Here is a 24,142-nt window from a genome sequence, read left to right as displayed (position 1 = left end):
ACTCCCATCAGATTAGAAATATAAGAGAACTTCCTGATAAACATGAAAAATCTATAATTAATGTCATACTTAATAATAAAATATTGAATGTAATTTCCCTAAGACCAAGATCAATGCAAAGATGCTTATTCTACATTGTATTCATTTCTAACCAGTACAATAAGGGCAAGATTAGAAAGAAAGAAATGAAACTTTATTTTCAGATTATTGCCTATGTAGAAAATTTTAAGACATTTACAAAAAACAAAAAAATACTAGTAGCTACATTTTAAAAGTAAAAAGAACTGGTAAATTAAATTGGGTAAAACATTTTGTATAACTTAGTATACCCAAAATATTAACATTTTGACCTGTGATCAATATTTTTTAATTATCAAAGTTTTTTTTTGCACTGAGTCTTAAAATCTTAACGTGTATTTTACACTTAGAGCACATATCAATTCAGATAAGCCACATTTCATGTGTTCAACAGTTGCTTGTGGCTGGTAGCTATATTATTAGACAGTGCTATGAATCACCTCTAAGTCAGCTAATCTACTGTAGTTTATAGGTCAGTTCCAGAAAGGCAGAGACTTGGTGGTACTTCTGGCTTATAATGTTAGAGGAAAACCACTACAGCCACTAGAGAACTCCCATTGTTCTAATTGCTAGAAATATCAGGATTTGTGGTCAAGATAAACCTAATTCTGGGATAGCTGAATGACTCCCTACCAATAGTCATCTGAAAGAACTCCAGGGTTTTACTATATTTGGAAATAGATCTGTATAGCCAATGTGCAAATAGTATATCCACATACTTTGAGAACTTCAAATCATCCCAGTGTTCAATGATCCTACCAATAATGAGACAGTTTTTCAGGACCTTCCTTTAAAAAAATTACTGATACTCAAATTTCTCAATAAATATATGTTGGATAAATGATGAAATGAACCAATAGCCCACATATCAGTTCTCTGATACACAAAATATTTTCAACTCTAGATTAATGAGCCTATGCTCATTTGCATGTTTGTCTTCAGTTTAAAATTATTTTGCATTCAACAGAATAATTTTTTATCCCTGAAGTCATTATTTCCGTCAGGCTATAATATAAATTCTCTTATTTTTAAGACTAAGACTAATGTACACTATTCACAATGAGGTCTAGTTTAGATTCTCAGTTTATAATATTTCATCAAGGCTGGATCTTAATTTCTATTTTGTAACTAAAACCTCTTAATAATCTTTCTGGGTGAGGAAACTAAGGCTCAGAGATGTTAAGTGGTTTGCCCAGGGTCACCCTGAAAGAAATTACCAGAGCCAAAACACCTACCAGGTATTCTGACTTAAGTAGAAATTTCTATTACTAGTATATCCTCTAATCTGCTGGGGATTCTATGAAATGTTTCATTACTAGAGGAAAAGCTGTTTTCAGTACTTAATTACTATGTTCACTACCTTTGTTGAACATTTCCAGTGTATTGTAATTTCCCTTTAGGTAAATTTTAAGAGTACTCATCATTCAGCCTATAAAATGCATGATGTGCTTTCTTAATATATAGGTTATGAATGATGGACTAAAATATGCACTTCTCATAAATGGGCTAATGTCTAAAATCAAATTGACTAGGACCCAGCGCATTTTTTTTCTTGCACTTTCCAAGTGCAGTTTCTGTAATGTGTGTGACAGTGTCAGGAAAACTGTTCTTTGTTTCTTTTTTTTTCCCCTGTAAAATCATTTTCAGTGGACTTTAATTCAATCAGTTCTACAGAAAGCTAGTGAGCCAGTACTAGGGCTTCAAAAATAAATCATATTTCAATATTTGCCTTCAAGGACACCATAGCCTCTTCAAAGCAAAGGCAAGGGGCAGACATTTAAGAATTGTGTTAAAACATAGCACGAAGTTTTTACAAGGCACTGTGGGACTAGACAGATGTGAGGCAGGGTGACTATCTGAAAAAGGCCTGGGTTTCATTGAGATGACGTTCTGTTCTATTTGAGCATGAACTACAGTCACTCAGAAAAATGAAGTCAATTCCTACAGTGTCGTGAGGACCCAGGGAAGATCAGACATGGGTCTCCCAGTTCCAAACCTGTACTCTTTCCACTAGAACCAACTTTCTCCGAGACCGTGGCCTTCAGAAGCACACTGGCTTCCCTTTTTTCACACCCAAAGTGCTCTCTGATTATAAGTCATATGTGAAGGGTGATACATTTCCCTTTCAGGCCACTAAGGTGCCATTTAATTCACTCCAGCAATAACTAAATAGGAACCTACCTTTAAAAGATGCTGAAAGCAATGTCCTGCTAATTTATTGCAACATCTATGAGAGCTCCAGAGAGAATCTGACTCCCTAGATTTTAAATATAGTTGAGATATTATAATGATGTTTCCTGACTTAATCCTTCCATAAATTAAATGAAATGATTATAGTACCTGTTGTCGCTTCGGTCTTCCCCTATCTCCAGTCATTCCTCTGTCTTCATTAATTCAGAATAAAATGCCACAAGACATTAATGTAACACTTGGAGATAGGAGGGCTACATTTTTATAGCCTCTATATGAAATCATACTTAAAGACATCTAAGCATTTACTGAGTGTGTGTGTGTGGGAGGGAGCATTTGATCATCTCATGTGTCTAATGTAAGCCTCCTAATAACTTTTCTGAATGAGGAAACCAAGGCTCAGAGCTGTTAAGTGGCTTATCCAGGTTCAACCTGCCAGAAATTATCAGAACCAAAACATCCAGCCAGGTCTTCTGGATGTTTCTAGTATATCCTCTAACCTGCAGAGTCTATTAAAACAGTTTCTTGCCTGTTTGCAATGAAAGGCATTATTGCCAATATGTAAACAAAAACAACAATCTTGGCATCCCCCATCACTTTAACATCAATGTCTTTAGTTTCTCACTTCCAAGTCATTATTTGGTGTTTTCTTACAGAAGGCAACAGACCACTGCAACAGAAACTATCCTTAGATGGGAACCCCAAACCTACACATGGAACAACAGAGAGGTCAGATGGCCTACAGTGGTCAGCTGAGCAGCCTTGTACCCCAAGCAAGCCTAAGGCAAAAACATCTCCTGTTAAGTCCAATGCCCCTGCAGCTCATCTTGAAATAAAGCCAGATGAGTTGGCAAAGAAAAGAGGTAAAGTCATTTCTTTTGCACAAATGATTCAACCTATTTTGCACACGGAGAAAAGTGCCAGAATGACGGAACTTTCCAAACGATGCTGCGTAGTTGAAGAGAGATACACATGGAAGTGCTTTCTTCCTGTGACCCACATAGATGGAAAGGCAGATGTGATTCCTCCCATGTTAATCAAAGGTCTTGAGTGTTTCAATGGAATTACATCCCCTTCCTCTGCCTCTCTGTGGCCACTCTTCTCTTCGTAGCCATTGGTAAATTTGCACCACAAGTACGTTCTACCTTGATGGCTTGTGAAGCAGATGTTAGTGCAGGAGCTCTTTTAGAAAGGGGAGTGCTGAAAGTTCCCCCGAGACTCTGGTTCTGAACTTGCATGGAGTCAAGATGAGTCTAGGGGCTGGAGTGTCTTCAGATACTTTCTCCCGTGAGGTCCGTTCTGATAGAACTTTCAGACAATGTAACACTGAAAGAGGGGTTTATATTTGGCACACTATATTTTTTATTGTTTTTCAAGCTTTGATATACTTTACACATAACTGGTATTAAAAATGAAAGGGGCTAAATCACTTCCTTTCTGATTCCCAGCAGATGAAATAATATTCTTTTCATTCACCCTCAGTTATATCTGATTTTCTTGGCTTTGGTTTGATATACTTTCTCACTTTTCTTGAGGGAGATTTCTTTCTTCGAAGAAACATGTTGAGATAAATGCAATTTGCCGATTTGTTTTGCACTGTCTGTAAACCCTGGTGACAGTTTCAGGAAATCAGGCAAGATTGGCACCCACGGAGCTGCTCTAAGTGCTGCTGCTATAATTACAGGCCTGGCTCGGGCCTGATGGGGCCAGAGCCAGCATACCTGGCACCGACGCTCCATCCTCTCTCTAGCTCTGTTGTATCTCTCCCAATCTCCAAGTCAGTTTCCTCTTCCAAAGGCCTGCTGGCTTGTAACCACACAGAGTGGTGTTTACAGTGCGAGCCAGCAGCATGAATGGTCTTTAGATGAATCACAGTCTAAGAAACTGCAGTTTGTGATAGAACATATGACCAGAGCCTCTTTTCTGAAAAGCAGAGCAGACACGTGTGCCCAGAATGCCCCAGCCAGAGAACCCGTGGGTGAAGTCACAGCAGTCTCAGGGGCTGTACGAACCGCCCACTCCGCATTTTAAAAACCCTGGGTTATAAACATCCTCTTGACAGAACATTTATTTTTCATGGAGAAACAAAAACAATTCTTTTTATTGGGGGAGGGGGAGGGGATGAGTTCGTTGGATTTTGTTGTTATTGTTCAGCTCTCATATATAAAGTGCTCAAATTAAAAAAAAAAAATACCTTTATGTCTTGACATTGGTCGCAGGCCCCAACATTGAGAAGTCGGTGAAGGACCTGCAGCGCTGCACGGTGTCCCTCACTAGGTACCGCGTCATGATCAAGGAGGAGGTGGACAGCTCGGTGAAGAAGATCAAAGCTGCCTTTGCTGAACTGCACAACTGGTGAGTAGTCCGACTTGGGAGCTGTACGCTGCTGGCCCTTGCGCTGTTTCCGTCGGGGAGAGCATCAGGTACACAGCGTTGTTTATTTAATATATACACACCACAGGACCGCTCTTCAGCAGAATTTTTTTTTAAGCTGGCAGAGGCATATATCTTGGAAATAAAAAAGAAGAGATTGTGTTTGAATAGAAAGGAACCAAATACACGTTAATTCAGTGGCGTTTGAAGTTGGCCCAGAAGTGTACGAGTGATGTAGGACAACAGAGAGCAAAAACTCCAACAAATGATATTTTTGATGAATCTCTGGGAGGTCAATATTGTACATGCTACTAAGAAAAAATAATTTCCAGCCTGTCATTTTGAAAGAAAAACTCCCTTAACAAAAACTCAGAAACATCTTACAAAACCTTAGTGATGATGCCCTGGCCGGTTGGGTTGGCTCAGTGGTAGAGCGTCCACCTGTCGTGTGGATGTCCCAGGTTCGATTCCTGGCCAAGGCACACAGGAGAAAGGCCCATCTGCTTCTCCACCCTTCCCCTTCCCCTTTCTCTTCATCTCTCTTCCTCTCCTGCAGCCAAGGCTCCATTGGAGCAAAGTTGTCCCAGGCGCTGAGGATGGCTCCGTGGCCTCTGCCTCAGGCACTAGAATGGCTCCAGTTGCAGCCAAGTAACACCCCAGATGGGCTGACTATCGCCCCCTGTTGGCATGCCGGGTGGATCCCGGTCGGATGCATACGGGAGGCTGGCTGTCTGCCGCCCCCACTTCTCACTTCGGAAAAATACAAAAAAACAAAAACCAAAAGAGCTCAGTGATGATAGTCCCGTTCTCAGAGACCTTCAAGACTGGAATTAAAAAATGTTACACTGGTGTGGTTCTGGCTCCGCCCTGACCTGCTCTGCAACTGAGTTTGATGGAAGACATTTCTTTGAGTCTTGTACTTTTGCTCATGTCTACAACCAAAGGAAGTGTCTGCGAGTAAAGGTTAAGTGTTTATCAGTACAAAAGCGCTCTCAGTGTGTCAGTCGGGACTCTTGATTTCAAGTGACAGAACCCACATGGAAACTCCAGATTCCTTGAAGTAAATTTGGTCCTAAGTCCAAATTATGTTCTGAAGATTCAGTTTCTCTCCCTCCCCCTCCCTCTCTTTCTCCTTTCCTCTCTCAGTGCCTCCCACTGTCTACTGGTTCTGCTTATTCCTGGCTTCATTCTTAGGTATGATCTCAACAAACGCATAGCAGCAAAGGAGACCTCCTTACAGCTCTAAGTTTACATACCGTATTTCCTTATGTATAAGACGCTCCCATCTATAAAACGCACCTTAATTTGGGAGCCCAAAATTTGGAAAAATGTATTACCTAAAGTTATTAAACTCAAGTTTTATTCATAATAAAATTCAGTCAACTTCTCATCACTGTCAAAAATCTCATCCATGAACTTGTCCTCATCTGTGTCTGGTGACAAATCACTGTCTTCAACAGTGAGCGCAAAAGCAAACACGAAAAAGCGGGAAATGCAAGTAAAAAAACTATAACCTAACAGAAATACATACCCTTCAGTTGGTTCACTGAGGAACCACTTACCCTCTACCCAGTTCCAGCATCTGGACCACTGTATAAGATGCACCCAGTTTTTAGACCCCAAATTTTTCCCCAAAAAATGTGCATCTTATACGTGGGGAAATACGGTAATCCTTAACCCCATCCCCCACCCCCACCCCCATCATCCGAAGGACAGCTTTGTGTCCAATAGTTCTAACAAAAGTCCAAGGGCTAATTCCCACTGTCTGGGTTGGGTCATGTATCTGTCCTCAAACCAGTCACTATCCAGATAGTCCTGTGCCTACCACAGAGTTAGAGGTGGGGTGAGCCCCACCTAAAACCCTTGAATTGAGAATTGAGGAACTATAGTACCCAGAGGAAAATCAGGATACTAAAAAGAAAAATGCTGGACAAGGAAAACATCCTCATTGTCCTTGTTCACATAATATGTTCCCTATATCTCATTGGCTTCCCATGGTTATAGAATTTGGTCACATCTTCTGCACATTTTTCTATTCCAAGTCCTTTTTTGGACATTGATGTGCTTTTTTAACTTATTGTTGAGTTGTGTAAAACTAAGGATTATGCTTAACACTAACCCAGGGGTTGGGAACCTATGGCTCGTGAGCCAGATGTGACTCTTTTGATGGCTGCATCTGGCTCGCGGACAAATCTTTAATAAAAAAATAATAACATTAAAAATATAAAACATTCTCATGTATTACAATCCATTTATTTCCTACCGCTCATGTTCATGGTTGTGGGTGGCTGGAGCCAATCACAGCTGTCCTCCGGGATAACACCAAATTTTTATTGGATAATGCGTAACATACATGGGTTATTGTATGGCTCCCACAGAATTACATTTTAAAATATTGGCGTTCATGGCTCTCTCAGCCAAAAAGGTTCCCGACCCCTGCACTAACCTAATCTAAAATTCTTAAATCTTAAACCATCTGCTACATATAATACAAAATCCCAAGGGGGGTATAAGACACCCTTAACAGCAATGCATGCCCTTCGATTGTCATTCAGTGAGGAACCATTTACTTTCCGCCCAGTCCCAGCATCTGGACCATCATAGACTGCTTCTCTGTTTGATCAGATAATAACCTTAACTCATTGTTCAAAGTAAAGTCCACGAATATGGTTGAAACTATTAGAGAAGGTAAAGATACTCTATAAATGCAAGATGTTACTCTTATTATCATTGGCTTTTAAATTTTATAGTTACATGACTTTTCCAATTTATCCTTAAGTTACCCTAATAATGTATAGCACACTCAACTTCCAGGCCAAAGTCAGCAAACTTTCTCTGGAAAGGGCCAGCTAGCAACTGTTGTCAGCTTTGTGGGCTATGAGGTCTCCGCAGCAACGCACCTCTGCCTGTCGTGGCATGAAAGCAGCCAGAGAGAATGCAGAAAGGCAGCAGGCCAGAGTTGGCTCGTGGGGGTCGTAGTTGGCCAGCCTCTGTCTAGAAACCTTAGCTGCTCAGAGAAGATCTCTCTGTCTCATCCTTTTGTGTGACATCTTAGGATAAACTCTTCCTCTGAGGCTTCTATTATCCCTTCCATCTGAATGGCTCACACACTAAGTGACGAAGTGTAGCAATGACCTCAAATTACCTCTCTCCTCCAGCTGCTTTTCGTATTTATTTATTTATTTACTTTATTTCCTTAGTAAAATGAACATCACATGGGTCACGGGACATCTTGAGATTTATAACAGATTTTTTAAGTGTTTCACTCAAGAGCTAAAAGCATGGGGCCAGGAAAGTCAGCACCCTAGGAAGTTATATATCTTTTCCCTGCTTGTAATTCACATTGTGTTTTAAACCGGTGGGAAGACTCACTTCTGAGCAAGTGCTGCCAAGCAGTACTGCTGTTTAAAAGTCACCCACTTGACAAAATGGCACTTTCCTCCAAACTGGAGAAGAAAAAATTTAGATCAGCTATTTTCTGTGTGCTATTGCTACAAAATGAGTAAACACTACCCTTTTCTGATCTAACCCTTAATAAAAGTGATCCCAAAACAATAACATAAATGCTAACTTAAAAATAAAACCAAAGTATTTTTTTTAATCAACCACTCACTCACAGGCATTTCTGCCAAACAGAAAAACTTTGACTCAGTTCCAAATAAGCCTGCAGCCTAGCCAACATGGTGATGTACTTGAATTAAGCCTCCCTCTCCTTTTCCGAGGGCTGAGTTTTTAGCAATTGCTGTGCTTTTGAAAAATAGCTGGTGGCAGAACTGAAGAAGGCAGCTTAACTGTTTTTAAAAAATTAAGCTTTTCTATCGGTGGTGAAATCACAAACAACGACCATCAGAGACGATTCTGAATGCAGCGCCATTCATTTAATACAATGGAAGCCTCGGGATGACATTGTAAGACACATCCAGAGTTGGAGGCTGTGCGCCAAGTCCTCCGGTGATTTCTAAAAAGTGCCGTTTCCGAGACAGACAGACGTTAACTCATCTGGTGCATGAGCGACCGTGCATTTCCAATTCTTATTCTTCTGCCTCCTTCGGGCCACCCAGTTCTCTCATCAAAGCCTTCAACAGGGGCTATGTCTACTTTAGAAATAAATGGAAACTCTCAGGAAAGAAATTCTAAACATTCACTTTGTTACCAAAGTGGCGGCTCAGGAAGTGAGTCCTGCCTGACTGAATTCCCCCGGTCCACTGCTGAAGTTCACGGGCAGGAGGACTGTGAGGCTGGGCGGAGGCGCTAGTCTGCGCATGCTCAGGACCCATGCTCAGGACCATGTGAGCACGCGGCTGAGTAAAATGAACTAAAATGCTTATCTTCCCAGTCTGGTCGAGAACAATACTCCATTCAATACAGTAAGTGAAGAAAACCATTAAGTTGCTAAATTAGAATATCAAAGTTGGCATTTAACCCGGACACAGATACATAGGGCTAAATGACCATGGCATAGATCATTCTTATCTTCCCAGAAGGGAGTGGGGGGTTTGAGAGGGGAACAAAGATGACACAGTGTTCTCACAGTACGTCTTAACAGAAAATAAATTTTGCAACACGAGCATCTGTGTGAAAAGTCCCATCAGGCACTAACATGAAACAGCTGGTTTCCTTTCTGTATGATTGGCCCCCTACCACAACTGGAAAATATTCATTCTTTGGAATTATAGCTGCCAGATTTAATTGCTTTGTGTGCAAACTAGGCTAGCTTCCCATCACAAATGTGTGCGTGCGCATGTCCGAGTTCATGGTGAAGGCTTAAAATGAGCAATAAAACATCGAATTCAAAGAACGTTGAGGAAGGAGAATGGTGCTTGATAGTTCTGCCATATGCTGCAGGAGGAAGTGTTCCAAGACGGAGCTGTAAGACTGTTAAGGTGCTTTGGCGATTTGGCATCTAACTTAAAGCACCCCTCAAGAAAATGGAAGCTGGTAATGAGCCAGAAGGACAGAGTGTGTGCTGGGGGTGGGGTAGCAGGGGTGCAGAGAAGGGGGGCTGCAGGGGACCATATTTTAAGGCTGATGTGGGTTCAGATAGGAAAAGGAAATCATTCAAACGTGCCTTCTGTATAAAGGGGCCAGAAATGTTTCTATACCACATGCTTATTTTTTCCTGAAGCCATGCCAGGTCTGGCTCAAGGAGAACTGGGATGTAGGACAGGCGTTTGGGCTCCCTTGGCCCTGAGCCCTTGCCCACTCCCCCCTTCTCTCCATCCTGGAGTTTCTTCCCTCCTAGCAAAGACGGGGTGAATCTTCTGCCCCTGCAGGCCAGGGGCTCCTCACTGCAACGCCACTCACTACAAGATAGGGACTTGTGATGGGTCCCCGTTTCCCTGCTCTTTTCTTTTTAACCATTAAAACTCATATATGTGTAACTGATAACTTCATCCCTTTGATGACCATGTGTCATCCCTCCCAATGAGACATACCAAATCTGTTGAGACTCTCTCTACCAAACAAAAGATTGACTCCAAAGGTGAGAATTGCAGGCTGCAGAAAAAGCTCTTCTGAGATGTCTCTTCCTCCAGCCTCCCTCCAGTCCCACTACAAAGGGGGCCTCTCATCTGCAGCAGAAGCCCCAGTGGCAACCAAGCAAAACCTCACACAGACCACCCTGGTGGTCAGCAGGATGGCCTTACACAGACCAGGTGTCATCACTGTGACATTTTAAATATTGTGTCCATTTTCTGGGCAGTGAGCTTGGTAAGGCCACCCAAGGGAAAGCTGACCCTGGAGCTGTTGCATCAGAGCAGGCAGGCTACACCACCCCCCAAGCTGGCTGGGGGGGGCATACTGTATTTCCCCATGTATAAGACACTCCCATGTATAAGACACACCTTAATTTTAGGGCCTGAAATTTGAAAAAAAAAATGTATTACATAAAGTTATTGAACTCAAGTTTTATCATAAAATTCATAGAATTCCTCATCACTGTCAAAACTCCCATCCATTAGCTTGTCCTCATCTGTGTCTGATGACAAATCACTGTCTTCAACAATAAGTGCAAAATCAAGCATGAAAAAGCAGGAAATGCAACTAAAAAAAAAATCTACAACCACTGTATAAGATGCACCCAGTTTTTAGACCCCAATTTTTGGGGGGGAAAAGTGCATCTTATACATGGGGAAATACGGTAATATCAAACTCTCCCAGTAAACAGCTTTGGAACCACTCGGTTTCAGTCTTCAAATAAGACGATTTTTCTTCTTTTGCTGGCTTATCACATAGCAGGATTCCTTCCTCATCGGTTGTTTCCCCCGACATTCCCCAAACTTACAGCTTCTACTTGGTGAACAGCTGGCTTTCCAGGCAGTGCTTCCAGCTTGGTTCCTCTGTGCCCGTTATGGGGGTTTATTTCTGTCTTTGTGACTAAACAGTGACTGAAAGATGATGTCTATAAATTAATATCTGCTTCTCTTTATAAAGTATATGTGTATACACTGTAATTAAAAACTCTTAGAGCTTTGTGGTCAGCCTTTGCCTGCGTGCCACACCCAGAGACACAGTGTCACTAGTCTGAAGTAGACCTACCAGTAGGTGGTGGTGTTCTCTTTGTTTGTTTTGTTTTGTTTTGTTTGTTTGTTTGTTTTAAGAACTGCAGGTGACTACTCTGTGCATCTGTGTTGAACTCCCTGCAAAGAGATGAGTATGTGTGGGGCTCAAGCCGTTCTCAACGGATGGATTTGCCCCCAGGAGACAGCTTGTCTGGAAATATTTTTGGTTGTCACATTGGCATTTAGCAGATAGAGGTGAGGCATGCTGCTAAATATTCTAGAATGCTCAGGAAAGGCCTCCTCCCAGCCACCTACCACCCCTACTATGAAGGATTGTCTGTCCCCAAACCCGCCAATAGTGAGAAAGCCTGAGCATGGGAAAGTGAGCGGAGGACCGCAGGCCTCTCCTCACCATCACCTCGGACCCAGTCCCGCATGCTCTGCTGCCGCTGAAGGGCGAAACTCCTCCCTTTGCGACACCCCCCAGTGCCTACTGCCCCTCCCGCATTGCCCTCGGGCACCACTGGCGCAGCGAAAGAGGAAGGTTCCTCTCCCGTCGTTTACATACCCAAAGCAGAGAACCTTAGTGTCTTGTCTTTTCAGATCAATGAAGTAGGAAATTTTTTTTGCACATTGCCTGAAATGTAAACCTTCTAGCTACACGTTTTAAAGGTCAAATTACATTTTTATCTTTTTAAGGCCAGAAAAACAATTGTATTGAAGTGTAGAAAATTGAGGGCTTTGCTTTTTTGTCTATTTTTCAACTCAGTCCTTAGGAGAAAATGGAACTGTTAAGAACTGACACTTGTAGCTAATGATAGGCAGTCACTCTCATTAGCCATTCTGTCTCTACCTGAGTCTTTTTCTCATTTTGCAATAAAACCCCACAGCGCAGGGGGGACCGGGATTAGGGTGAAGAGTTGAAGCGTGTAAAGATAAATACAGCAGGGAATTTCTCTGTCGAGGGGATTATTATCTTTGGCTTCAGCCAGGCAGCAGTATTACTTGGTGTTCCTGGGCACTCATGGAATATGTCCAACTATTCAAATGCCAGTGACAGTGCCTTCGTCAAGGGTGCCAGCCCTTGTGCTCCTTAAATTGAATGGAAACAGGTCTTTCTGCCTATATTTTGCTTCAGTAGTGGTTGAACAAATACTTGTTAACCATTTGCTCATTCTCCCATAATTAGGAGAGTCATTGGAATTGTGGCACTGTATATAATTTGATAGACAAATATAGGGCAAGTAAGTGTTAGGTGAAATGGTCCTAGAATCAGATCTGTGTCACAGAAAAGATGCTGTGACAAGAAGCAGAGAAGGTTTGGTACAAGCCTGGATAATGAGTCGACTCCGTTTTAAAACTGTGCGGCTGAAGTAGTAAACATTCTCAGTATCCCCACCAACACCGCGAGTATCGGAGTAGTGTGATGTCCAGGAATAAAATGATGCCTTTCTCTGTACCATTCAACGGGGGATATTGATAATGGAGTTACCAACAGAAGAGCTGATATAAGGAACCTTTTTAGCCACTTAGCATTGTTATATAATAATTTCACAAAGCCTTTATTTCCCTAAAAAAGTATCAGCAATGTGTTAAATGATGGCTGGATTTTGCCAGCTCCTTAGACCAAGCATGTAAGGAAGACAAAAGCAAGCGTTTGCATTGTAATTTTTACAGGTTTTTTTAAAAGAAATTTAATAAAAGGTCTTTATTTCCTTTTGCTCTGGAAATGAATACAATCTTCCCATTGATCAAAACCTGTACAAACAAGACTTTCCTTCTCATCAAATGGTTTTCCTAAGTGCCCACCTGCTTGTGACTTGTACAGAGCACTGTCCAACGGAAATGAAACAAACCTGCTCCTTCTCCCCATACCCGGTATCTATGATTATGCCAGCAGGTGAAAAGGATGCACTCTATGGAAATGAACATCCTCCTGCAAGGGATATCAAGAGACAATAATAGAAGAGGCTAATAAATATGTTTATGCCTCAAGAGGACCTTATGTATGGTTTTTGTTGCTGTCCTACCTGACAGACTGCCCCAAATAACTCCATTCCGTTACTCTGCACCAGTCCAATAAACAGAAATAAGGTCCAGGATCCATTCTGAAATTGTGAAAAGGGTGAATACCGCGCACCATGGAGAAACTCAAGGTTCCCTTGACTTTGTGGCTGAGGCAAGTCCCTGTGGTACCGTGTATATCAAACCCTGCCTCGTTTGTGAATGTGTCATTCTAAATAGGTATAGCTCGCCTTTCAGAGGTGAAAGCTTCTCTTTCCCTTTTCTTTCCTCCCCGAGGTTTTTCTCTGTGTTAAATGTTTCCCCAGGGCCACTGCAAGGACTGAGTGAATTAGTCGACATGCAGGAAGAGCAGGTTGATAAATACAGAAAAATACAGAACTAGCCTTTTCAGTTTTGGTATAGTCCCCAGGAAACCAGCATAAATCGCACCTTGTATTAAGTGCCCTTCTGAGCTCCTCGTGAGATTACCCCCATACGTTATGTCACATTTAGCATGGGAAGCAGGCTTTCCTTTCGTGGAAGCCTTCTCTGCAGAATAATAGACTCCCCGTAAGAGCTGGAGAACAAGAAGTGGATTCTAATTTCAGCCTGAAATCTGAAAAGAATTCAGAATCTTTTCAGCAAATGAAAGCTACCAATGAAATCAGCTTGGTAACATGCTCCGGAAGAAGAATTGTTAGTTTCACAGAATAGAAATATAAAAAGAAATTAAGTAAATTGTTCTATCTTTATAATCCAAGAGTATGCATTATTTGTGCTTTTTGAAAATTTATAGTATAATCCATGTTCACTGGAACATGAGAAAAAATTTGTTCTTGTATATTAGTATAAATATAAAATACATAATAATTTCACAATTTCTGAATGGATTTTGAAGTTTATTTGTGTTTATTAGATGGGTACAGTGAGACTAAGCATTGCTTCGGACAATTTGTAGCTAGGACAATAACAAATAAAAGACTATATAAAATACCTAAAGTTACTATAATAAAAGTCCTTATATGAATGTTATTTTATTTCTCTAGTGACTGTAAAGTTTGGTTCTTAATAGGCCATGTTCTAACAAAAGTCACATTTTCAAGATTTATTAACCACTTAATTGGTGGAATGGGGTGTAGAGTTAGACAGATAGGGTTTAAATCTCATCTCCACATATTCTAGCTTTGAAGATGGTTGAGTTTAACTTCTACTCACCTATAAAACAGGCGTGTTGCTGTCTGTTTCCAGGGGTTTTGTGAAGATTCAAGTACAAGATATGCATTTCTTATTCTAGAAACTTATAGCCTGCCCCATGACAGAAATTCTATGTAGATTGGTTCTCTTCTCTTCTAGATAAGTACTTAGTAAATTTCTTTTCCTTTATACCAGGGGTCAGGAACCTTTTTGGCTGAGAGAGCCATGAACGCCACATATTTTAAAATGTAATTCCATGAGAGCCATACAACGACCCCTGTATGTTATGCTTTATCCAATAAAAATTTGGTGTTGTCCTGGAGGATAGCTGTGATTGGCTCCAGCCACCCGCAACCATGCACATGAGCAGTAGGAAATTAATGGATTGTAATACATGAGAATGCTTTATATTTTTAACATTATTATTTTTTTATTAAAGATTTGTCTGCGAGCCAGATGCAGCCATCAAAAGAGCCGCATCTGGCTCGCGAGCCGTAGGTTCCCGACCCCAAGGCACTGGGAAGACAGGATCTTTCTCCACCTCTCTGTTTACTCAGTATACAGTGGGATCTCAACTATGAGATAGGGATATGTCATCATAACGTTTTGCTGTTTACCGCTCGATGAAGAAAGAAGTCAGGCAAAAGGACCCCTGATTCTGAATGGCCACAGTTGCCACCAGATCAGCCCTCCTTCCCCTCTGTGTCTTCTTCCCATGCCTTCTCTCTACCTTCTCTTCCCTTTTCTTCATTCATTCATCCATCCAATAGATAGATGAATGTGTGACAAGCTGGTGCTTCTAAAACTTGGGAATGCACAGGGAGCATCAGACCCCCATCTCAGTACTCTCTGATTCTGTGGGTATGGGCTCAGGAATCCGAATTTAGTAAGCACAGTGGGAACCAGTGTAAATGGTTTGAGGACCACACTCGAAGAACATTGCTAAAATTATGTCATAGAAAAACATTACTAATAGCATCCGGGGTCTAGTGGGAGCAAACAGCTGTGTAATACATATGGCAAAACTAGTGGAACTGCGTGTGGAGGAGGAGCACGTCACAGTGGCTGTTCACTGAGCTCCTTACACGGTATCCTGGTGCTAAAAGACAGTTACCACCTGTAGATGGAAATTTGCTTTCTTTTTCATAGATGTAGCTTTAAGTTTGTTTTTTAATCCTTTGAGTTATGAGGTTTTTTTCATGCTGGCTGACCCCTGGCAGTAAGTTTTTTTTTTTGTTTTCAAAAAATGGAATTAGTTCCAGTTCCAGTTTTATTAACTTAAAATCATGTTTGTTTGATAACCAATTTATGGAAACAAGAAGAACATACATTTGCCTTTTTTTTAATGTTGCCTTACACACTTTTAAAATAAAATTTTTGTTACGATCATACTCTGGATGGTCAGGAGGCACGAGGACATACATGAATGTTCGTACTCCTCAAAGGGTCAAGGATGCAGGGGTAAATCATGTAAATTCTGTAGCTATAGAAACAATATAGTTCAGTTACTCTCTTTGAATAGTGATCTCCATGGAAAGAAACAAACCTAAGAAATAATTAACAAAGATAAGAAATTATAAAGCAAAATTGCATGTAAAATTCTAAGTGGGGGTATAGAGGAATATAGATTTTTCTGTTGAACATGTGGCATTGTGAAATTTATACAATTTACAGGATTTTGCAACTTCGGTGTCATTTTAAAAATTGTAATAAGGAAAAGGATTCCCCATGTTTGTCTTTTCCAATTAATTATGTCTTTTCTGGGGAGAGTCCAGGATTTTCTAAGTGTTGGTAGTTAGCCCTTGTGCTAAATCTGCATGTGTCTCGTTCCAGAGATGCACCTCGGACAGTGGAATGAAATATTCATGAGCTGTGGTTTAAATCATTGCAGGATCCCAGTGTAAAATATGCAGACTAAAAAGTGTTAACATTAACAGATTTTATTACCTCTGATAAAAGAAATAGAAATAAAACTGGCCCAGCCTGATTGGCAAGTTGAGTGCAGTTGTCTTATTCACTGACAGCCAGAGGGATTTTAACTGTGCTTTGTATGCTAAGAGTGGTTCCTGCTTAGAGGCACTGGCTACTTTATTTCCCTGATAGGCACCATTTCAAAGGATTGTGTCCCATCCCCAGTCTACATATTGTGGAAATATGTGTTGTGTTTTGTGTATTTGCCAAGTATTACTGTGGAATTCAAGAGATATTTAGAAAGATCACTTTGTCACCACTGCTGGATTCAGAAGAAAAGAATTATTTTTCCAATCATAAAAGGAATACCAGTTGTTGCAAAACCTAAATGCAAAAATGAACAGAATGGAAGATGACAGATCTAGGAATCCCAATAAAAATAAATAAATATAGCCAAAAACTTGATAATGAGCCTGGAATGAAACTGGAAAACAGTAGAAGTGGAGTAGGATTGGAGGAACATATCTGGGGTGGACTTTAGAGGACTCGAGCATGTGGGAAGTGAAAGAAAAGGAAACTGGGTGAGTGGTGATACCAACAACCAGCATATGGCATAGGAGAGGGGGCAGAATTGAGATGTAGGGGAGGAGAAATAATTTTCCCTTTACTCTTCTGAGTTCTTGACTGAGACATCACTCTAATAAAAGACAGATTAACAAGAGGAAAACAGTTTATTAACATGTATACCTCATGTATACATGGGAGGTACTCAAGGAACTCTAAGAAGTGGTTTAGAACTCAGGCTTAAATACATCTTAACAGAGAAAGAGAAGGGGGAGCAGTGTGTAGGCCTCTCAGAGGAGAGTAAATGATTTTGGGGGAAGATGAATGGACCTTTAGAAAAATAGGAAAGCATGAGAACTTTTAATTTTTTTATTTATTTTTTTGTATTTTTCTGAAGCTGGAAATGGGGAGAGACAGTCAGACAGACTCCCGCATGCGCCCGACCGGGATCCACCCAGCACGCCCACCAGGGGCGACGCTCTGCCCACCAGGGAGCGATGCTCTGCCCCTCCAGGGTGTCGCTCTGTCGCGACCAGAGCCACTCTAGCGCCTGGGGCAGAGGCCAAGGAGCCATCCCCAGCACCCAGGCCATCTTTGCTCTAATGGAGCCTCGGCTGTGGGAGGGGAAGAGAGAAACAGAGAGGAAGGAGAGGGGGAGGGGTGGAGAAGCAGATGGGCGCTTCTCCTGTGTGCCCTGGCCGGGAATCGAACCCGGGACTTCTGCACGCCAGGCCAACGCTCTACCACTGAGCCAACCGGCCAGGGCCAACATGAGAATTTTTGACAAAGTTTTTTGGGGGATGGTTTCAACTCCGTGTCTCTTCTTCTGTGACAAGAGTCATCAATCTTTCCCAGTTGATGAAATCTTTGAGTTACTATTGGAGGACCTGTCTTTAGGCAGATAGAGGACTTTAGAAAAGCCGCTTTGCTGTTTTTCAAGTGCCAATAGGTCAAAATAATCAATACACCAGAGTGCCATATTTTGGGGAGGCATATTCTACTACCTGTTAGGAAGCAAAACAGAGAAAAGAGGAATGAGAAATTGGCAGCCGTGCAAGAGCATGGGCACCACATGCAGGTGCCTGTCTTAAGCGATAGGGCTGCCAGTCCTCCTGACCTAGGAATAGAGAACCACACACAGTCCTGTTGGATTTGTGCCTGAGAAACAGATAAGTTGAAACTCCTGACTAATTTTGCCCTGGGTCCAAGAATTTTTGGTAACACTTGAGAAGTTGGACTGAAAATGGTACCTATGGTACCATACACCCTAAATGTATACAGGGAGCTTTTCTGCCTTCCACCGGGTGGATAAAATCCTCACCTACAGGGAAGGGACATAGAATCCTGAATTTGTGGGCAATACAGGCTGCCTGTTCCACCGGTGTTAACTCCTCAGCAGAAGGCCCACCCAGTGGCCACTGGGTGCTACAGGCTGTCAAGAGCCCAGCTGGCATTCCTCTGGGCATTCATAGTTCTCACTCCTGAAACAACAGTAAGGAGCAGAACACACCCTGGGGAAATATGTGAAATGTGAGAGAAATAGAAATCCTTTATACGGGACTTCTTGCTTTGCAGCGTATCATTCACTTGTGTGCTCTATGTAAAGTATGGAGGCCAGGAAGGCTGACCATCACCCTAGCATTCATCAGACGTCTTTTGCTCCATCAGTTTCCACTTGCTCTTTCCCTTTCATGGGCCGGAGGTGTGGCGGGCAGGGGGCTCTTTTTCAGTCTGCTCATCCTGCTAGGGCTCTGGGCTTCGTCTCCTTCCTGAAGCTCTCTGCTTGCTTGCTTCTGCTTGGCAGCTAAGGAGTTAAGAAAACTCCAGACTGAAGCTCTTCACCCACAAGAAGATTCTGAAGCAAAATTGTCTGGGATCAGATAGTCCCAGGCAATTTCTCTCACTACAGCATCCCTGAGGCAAACTACTCAAGACGGGAGGTGCCCTAGTTTTAACTCTTCAACATCTAACCCTGGCTGCTGTTGAGGATTGATTTCTCTAAATCCCTTTGAAATTCTGCTTTCATTGCTCAGGATCCACCAGCTGGTTCTGCTCTCCAGCTTATCAACCACTGACAGTCCCTCGGCTGCTCCCTATCACAGCATCTTCCTTTATGAAGAGCTGGGACTTGACCCGGCTCAGCCAGGCTTCCACATGAAGCAGCTCTGTCCCTCGTGCTCGTCTCCCAATTTACGGGAGAGTCTTTTCACAGAGCTGGAAGTGATCAATCTGTTCCTGCCCAAGTGCCTTTCTGATGCTTTTTATTATTGTTATTACTAGTCCTCCATAGAAAGGAATCAAGACAGTGGAATGTTTTTATAAAATGACACTTTATCTCTGTGATTAACTATATAATAAACCGTAAAGGCTTTGCCATGATAATCTCCTTCCCCTTACATCTTATTGCTTTGATAATAAAAGCTTTTTTTATGGCAACAGAATAAAATTTTACTGTCCTGGAAGTTTAGATAAAATGAGAAGATGTGTTTTTGGAAGGAGAAAGGGCACATCTGAAAGCGGCGAGGTCAGCGTGGGTTTTGTGTGCGCTCAGTCTAGGCAGAGCGTGTTCAATGTAGCACAGGTCTGGTGCCCTCCAGAGGACATTATCCCACCACGGAGAGAGCTGTGAGTGGTCAGTGAAAAGCCAGTTAAAGAGTTCTGTGTTTCTGTCAGGTACAGATGATCACTGTTGAAACGCAAAAATGTTCAAAACGTAGACTTGCAGATGATTAGTGGGGGGAAAGCACAGATTTCAATAATTTATTACCACCTCAGTTTGCAGACAGAATCATTACCTACCTGTTTTGATTCTAAGCCAAACCCTGTATGGTTTGGTGAATATTTTTGCACTTTTATTCATAAGAGTGTGTCTCAAATGATTAAGTTCGGTCAGTGACAAAAATGATATAAATTTTTGCATAAATATGATTTATATGCAAGAACTACCATGTAACAATTAAGAAGTTTCATTATTGAAATGCCATGGGTAAATGAATATGTTTTCTTCCCTTACATTCATCACTATCAAGCAGATTTTGTCAAGCAACCCACAATAGTCTAAGATCCTAAAGTTGAACGGAAGTTTTTAAAAACTCAGAGCTTTCCTGAAGATGTGATGATTAAGCAAAGACCTGAAGGAATACTCAGTTAATGAGATGAAGAAAAGCAGGGTTGGGAAGGAGTGTTGCCTTCCAGCAGAGAGAAGGGCACGTGCCAAGGCCCTGTGGTGAGCAGAGAGCAGAGCTCAGACCCTCGGGGCATCCTGAAGCTTGAGTATAAGATCATTCAGTAAGGCACTGGTGCTCTATTTAATGTGCCTGGCACACGGTAAGCACTCAGGATGTGTTAGCTCTCATCAGCTTTCATGTTAAGGCAACTGAGGGCTGATACCCATCTACACAGGTTTACCTCAAAAGCAAGCAGGTGACCTTTCTGCTTCCCCTGTGGGAATGTGGCTCGTGACTCTGCCTGTGATTTTTCTGTGACACATCCACTCTCTGATAGCATTCCCGTCAAAGGCCTTCTTTAGCCCTCCGTATCTGGTAACTCCGTACAGGGGTTTTGCCAGCGCTCTGTCCTTAGCCAGCCTGCAGAGGTGTTTTTCATTAGGCAGCATGCAGTGTGTATCTCTATCCTAGTACCTCTGAGAAGATTAAGTAGGACTTGCAAATGGCTCTGATGAAATTCCTCACCAAGCTGGAAGTGACGCCAGGCCCTGTGGGCATTTGGGGGTTTCAGACACAGTCCTTCCTCTTGGACCTTTCCTTTGGTGTGGCACTCAGCTTGACGTGACGTTGGCTCCTCGCTGACAGCCTGCCAGAGGACAGGCAGGCCTCTACGGCTTCACCCTCCGCACCCACTTCCCACAGCCGTCCTTCCCTCCACAGGTCTGCTGCCTTGAAAGCTAAACCCAGGGAAACCTACAGGTGCAGCTTTTTGAGATTCCTGCAGGAGGCTCAGTGGGAACTGTCTCAGGCCGGCAGCTGACCCTGATTTGCATTCAGATCATCAGTTCAGAATAGGGTCTTGACTCAGCGGAGATTCCTCGGCTTGCCTTTATTCACAGGAGCTTTGAAAGCAGTCATACAGAGATGTGCTTGAATTACTAAGACGCTTGAGGACAGTGTTTTGTTGAAATACGCAGAGGAATAGTAACGTGGTTTGATGCCAACTCCACAGGCTTTTTCACATCCTCAAGTGGGCATTAAGCAGATTAACAATTTATTAAGGATAACCTTCATTCCTCTAGTGGCTAGCCCAGAAGGCCGGAACTAACCATTGTCTGAATACCCAGCTTTTGTGTAATGTGCATTACCTGGGGATATGTATTATATACCTCAGATGTCCATCTTGTAAATTCTCTGGGCACATAATTATGTCAACAAACTTAACAAAAATTTGCCACGATTTTGTAGCTGGTAAAGAAATTAGCCAAGGCCCCTTCCTTCACTGTCCTCCACACCCAACATACACACAGGCTGCAGGGCTCCAGCCTCCAGGGTCTGTCTGGGGGTACCCAGGCCTTGTCTGGGGGGACCGGGGCTGGAGGGGATGTGAGGCTGTCCTGGCCCTCTCTCTGCAGTCTGCTCCCCCACCCCACCCCACTGGAAGTCTAAAGACACCCACTCTCGAATCACATGCATGCATTTCTGTTCTATACTTCGTGTGTACAGAAGAGACTAATTAGAAACCTTCTGGGTTGTTGAGGGTGGGGAAACCCTAATTTCTTCCTCTCGCCATCATCATTTCCTTTACCTTCCCGTTTCTTACTGTGTCCCCAGTCATTTCTCTGGAGACACAGTGAAGATGTCCCCTTAGTACTTTCTTCCTCTCAGCTCTCCCAAAAAGAATGTAGGCTCCTCAGAGTGGCAGGAATTTTTTTTATCCCCAGCCCTATTCCCCGCCCACCACCCCTAACTGGCACATGGCCGGCACTCGGCAGCTATGTGTTCCATGGAGGACTGTGTTGTCAGTTTCCCCGTTTCTAGTGCTCTCTGTGGCATGTTCCTGTAGAGCCGGCCCAAACCTGTGCAACCCTGCTACACACCGTTGGAGAAGAGGACAAGTGACCTACAAGTCTCATGTGACCTCTTACCCATAAGTCAGCTGGGCTCTTCCAGCCCCTGAAGTCCCAAAGAAGTTGTCGGGACTCCTACTCCACACCCTGGGGAAATCCTAAGCCATCTCTCAGATTTGTATCAGGCCTGGGGTGGGGTGGGACTTAACCTTCCTGTGCTCACTCTGCCCTCAGGCCGCTGCCTCTTTCATCTGCCGAGGCCCGGGCATGAAACCAGCCACTTCCTCAGTGTCTGTGTGCACGCCGAGCACACCAAGCAGTGTTCCCATTCCAGTAGCGTATGAACGCCCTGGCCCCTGGAAATGCCATACTGTTGTCGTTTGGGCTCCTAACCCCAGATCTCTAGGTTCTTACCTTACCTCCCTAATAGCTTAGCCATGTTTTTCTAAACTAACATGGAATTGCCCTAGGAGGGTTGTAAAAAAGAAAAACTAAAAATCACTTGGCCTCCGGGGTGGCTACATTTGTGAACTTGATAGAGAAACCAAACTTACCTCATAATCACAGGGGCAGGAGCCTGTTGATCCAACCTGGCATTTCCTATCATTCCCAGTCCTTACTTGCTGGTTAGTGAGTAGACGGTCTCTAGAAGGAAACACAAGAAGCTGATAACCGCAGAGACGTCCAGGGAGGAGTACTGAGCAAGCTGGGACAGAGATGGGATAAAGACTTCCTTCTCACCATACACCTTTTTTTTCCTAAAATATCACATATTGCCTATATTAAAACACATTGATATCATACCTGTATAATGACAATAAGTAAGGTACTGGTAACCCGATGTGCTGGTTACATCAAAGTGATCCTGTCCAGTGACCACGTGTGGTGGGGATGGCTGATGTCTGAGCTGGACGGCTGGCTGAGCGCCCAGTCCTACAGAATTTGCCATTCAGTCTACACGGCCGTTCTCCCCATGAGGCTTTCCAATGGGCCAGAGCTGAACTCCTCAGCACAGTCCTGACACATGAAGAGTGTGGGTCAGTCGCGTCGTCCGGTTTGGGATTGCCAACACTCCTATAGCTGTATCCGGGAACCACTTCTTACCGCGACAAATACACAAAATAGTTCCTCTCAAGAGGAAATCCATCTCCAACACACTTTAAAATTTAGAAGTATGTCTGATGGAGGAGAAAAAGGCACATCTGATGGAACAATCTGAGTGGTAATAAGGACGACAAGAATAGTGCATGTTAAGTACATTTTGTATGAGTTCATAATTAAACTGTACAAACAAGCCAAAAGTCTTATTGGCTACTTTTGGAGGATGCTAAAGAGCCAACTGTCATTTTGAAAAGTGATAATAAAAGGGGAGAAGCAAGCATTTGTACAGACAAACTACTTCATGATAACCCAAATAGTTGGTAAGGGAAGGTTTTTCTTTATGGAAGATTTCCAGTATATAAATGAAGGAGTAACACAATTTAAATATCTGCACTTTTAAAACCCTATGGATCCAAGCAATGACCATCAATGGCTGCTAATATCATTAAATTTTCTATCATAACAAGTTTATTAGAAATATGAAAAAATGGGGTTATAAAATATCATGGAGCAAAATTCAGACCTTGGATGATGGTAGACAAACAACCTGGCTTCTTCAACAAAAAAAAGAGATGGGAGGGAATCTATAGATTAAAACAGGTTTAAGAGAGAATCATCTAGTTGCAATGAACAGGGCTTATTTAGATTCTGGTTCGAATAAACTTTTAAACTGGATGGGACAATTAGGGAAATTTAATATCTGATAACTTGAAACTATTAACATTTTTAGGTATTAATGAGTATAGTCCCCAAAAGTTCTTATCTTTTAGATATGTGTTGAAATATTTATGGTTGAAAAATAAAAAAAAATGTCACATCTATGCTTATACAGACAGAAAAGTCTGAAAAGGATATACATATAAGGGACTTCTGAAGATGTGTTGCTTTGCGGAGGGAAATTGGGAGTAATAGGATGGGGGGAATAAGCTTTGGATTACAGTATGCGGGTAATACCTTTTCAAAAGATTAACCAAAAATAAACACCAGTATGATGGAACAACATTCATTTGAAGATGCTTGAGATGCTTATTTGGGGGGAGTGAGAAGGCACAGACTCATGTTATAGAGCATGTGGATGGATTGATCCAGACCATATTTCTCAGAGTAGGTCCTAGGACCACATGCATCAAAGCTGGGCCCATCCCCCCCACCCTGCCAGCCAGACTCTGGGAGAGCAAAGAAGCAAAAAGACATTTGAGAACTGCAGGTC

The 24,142-nt window shown here is 42.4% G+C and overlaps 1 protein-coding gene and 1 non-coding gene across 7 annotated transcripts in view; both read left to right on the top strand.

Moving 5' to 3' along the window:
- Window positions 1–24,142, top strand: part of SPATS2L (spermatogenesis associated serine rich 2 like) — a 179,857-nt gene that overhangs the window by 137,918 nt on the left and 17,797 nt on the right. For 5 of the 6 annotated variants that reach the window (XM_066280796.1, XM_066280800.1, XM_066280799.1 and 2 more), the window contains 2 exons: window positions 2,925–3,131; window positions 4,488–4,623. In XM_066280796.1, coding sequence (XP_066136893.1) covers window positions 2,925–3,131; window positions 4,488–4,623 — 343 coding nt within the window. The remainder of the gene's footprint in view (window positions 1–2,924; window positions 3,132–4,487; window positions 4,624–24,142) is intronic. The other variant, XM_066280798.1, reaches the window with a different exon arrangement.
- Window positions 5,043–5,123, top strand: TRNAD-GUC (transfer RNA aspartic acid (anticodon GUC)). The gene has a single exon. It is a non-coding gene; the product is annotated as a tRNA-Asp (tRNA).

Source organism: Saccopteryx bilineata, chromosome 5, assembly GCF_036850765.1.
Source record: "Saccopteryx bilineata isolate mSacBil1 chromosome 5, mSacBil1_pri_phased_curated, whole genome shotgun sequence".
NCBI classification, from domain to species: Eukaryota; Metazoa; Chordata; class Mammalia; order Chiroptera; family Emballonuridae; genus Saccopteryx; species Saccopteryx bilineata.
This window is presented reverse-complemented; position numbering and strand designations above follow the sequence as displayed.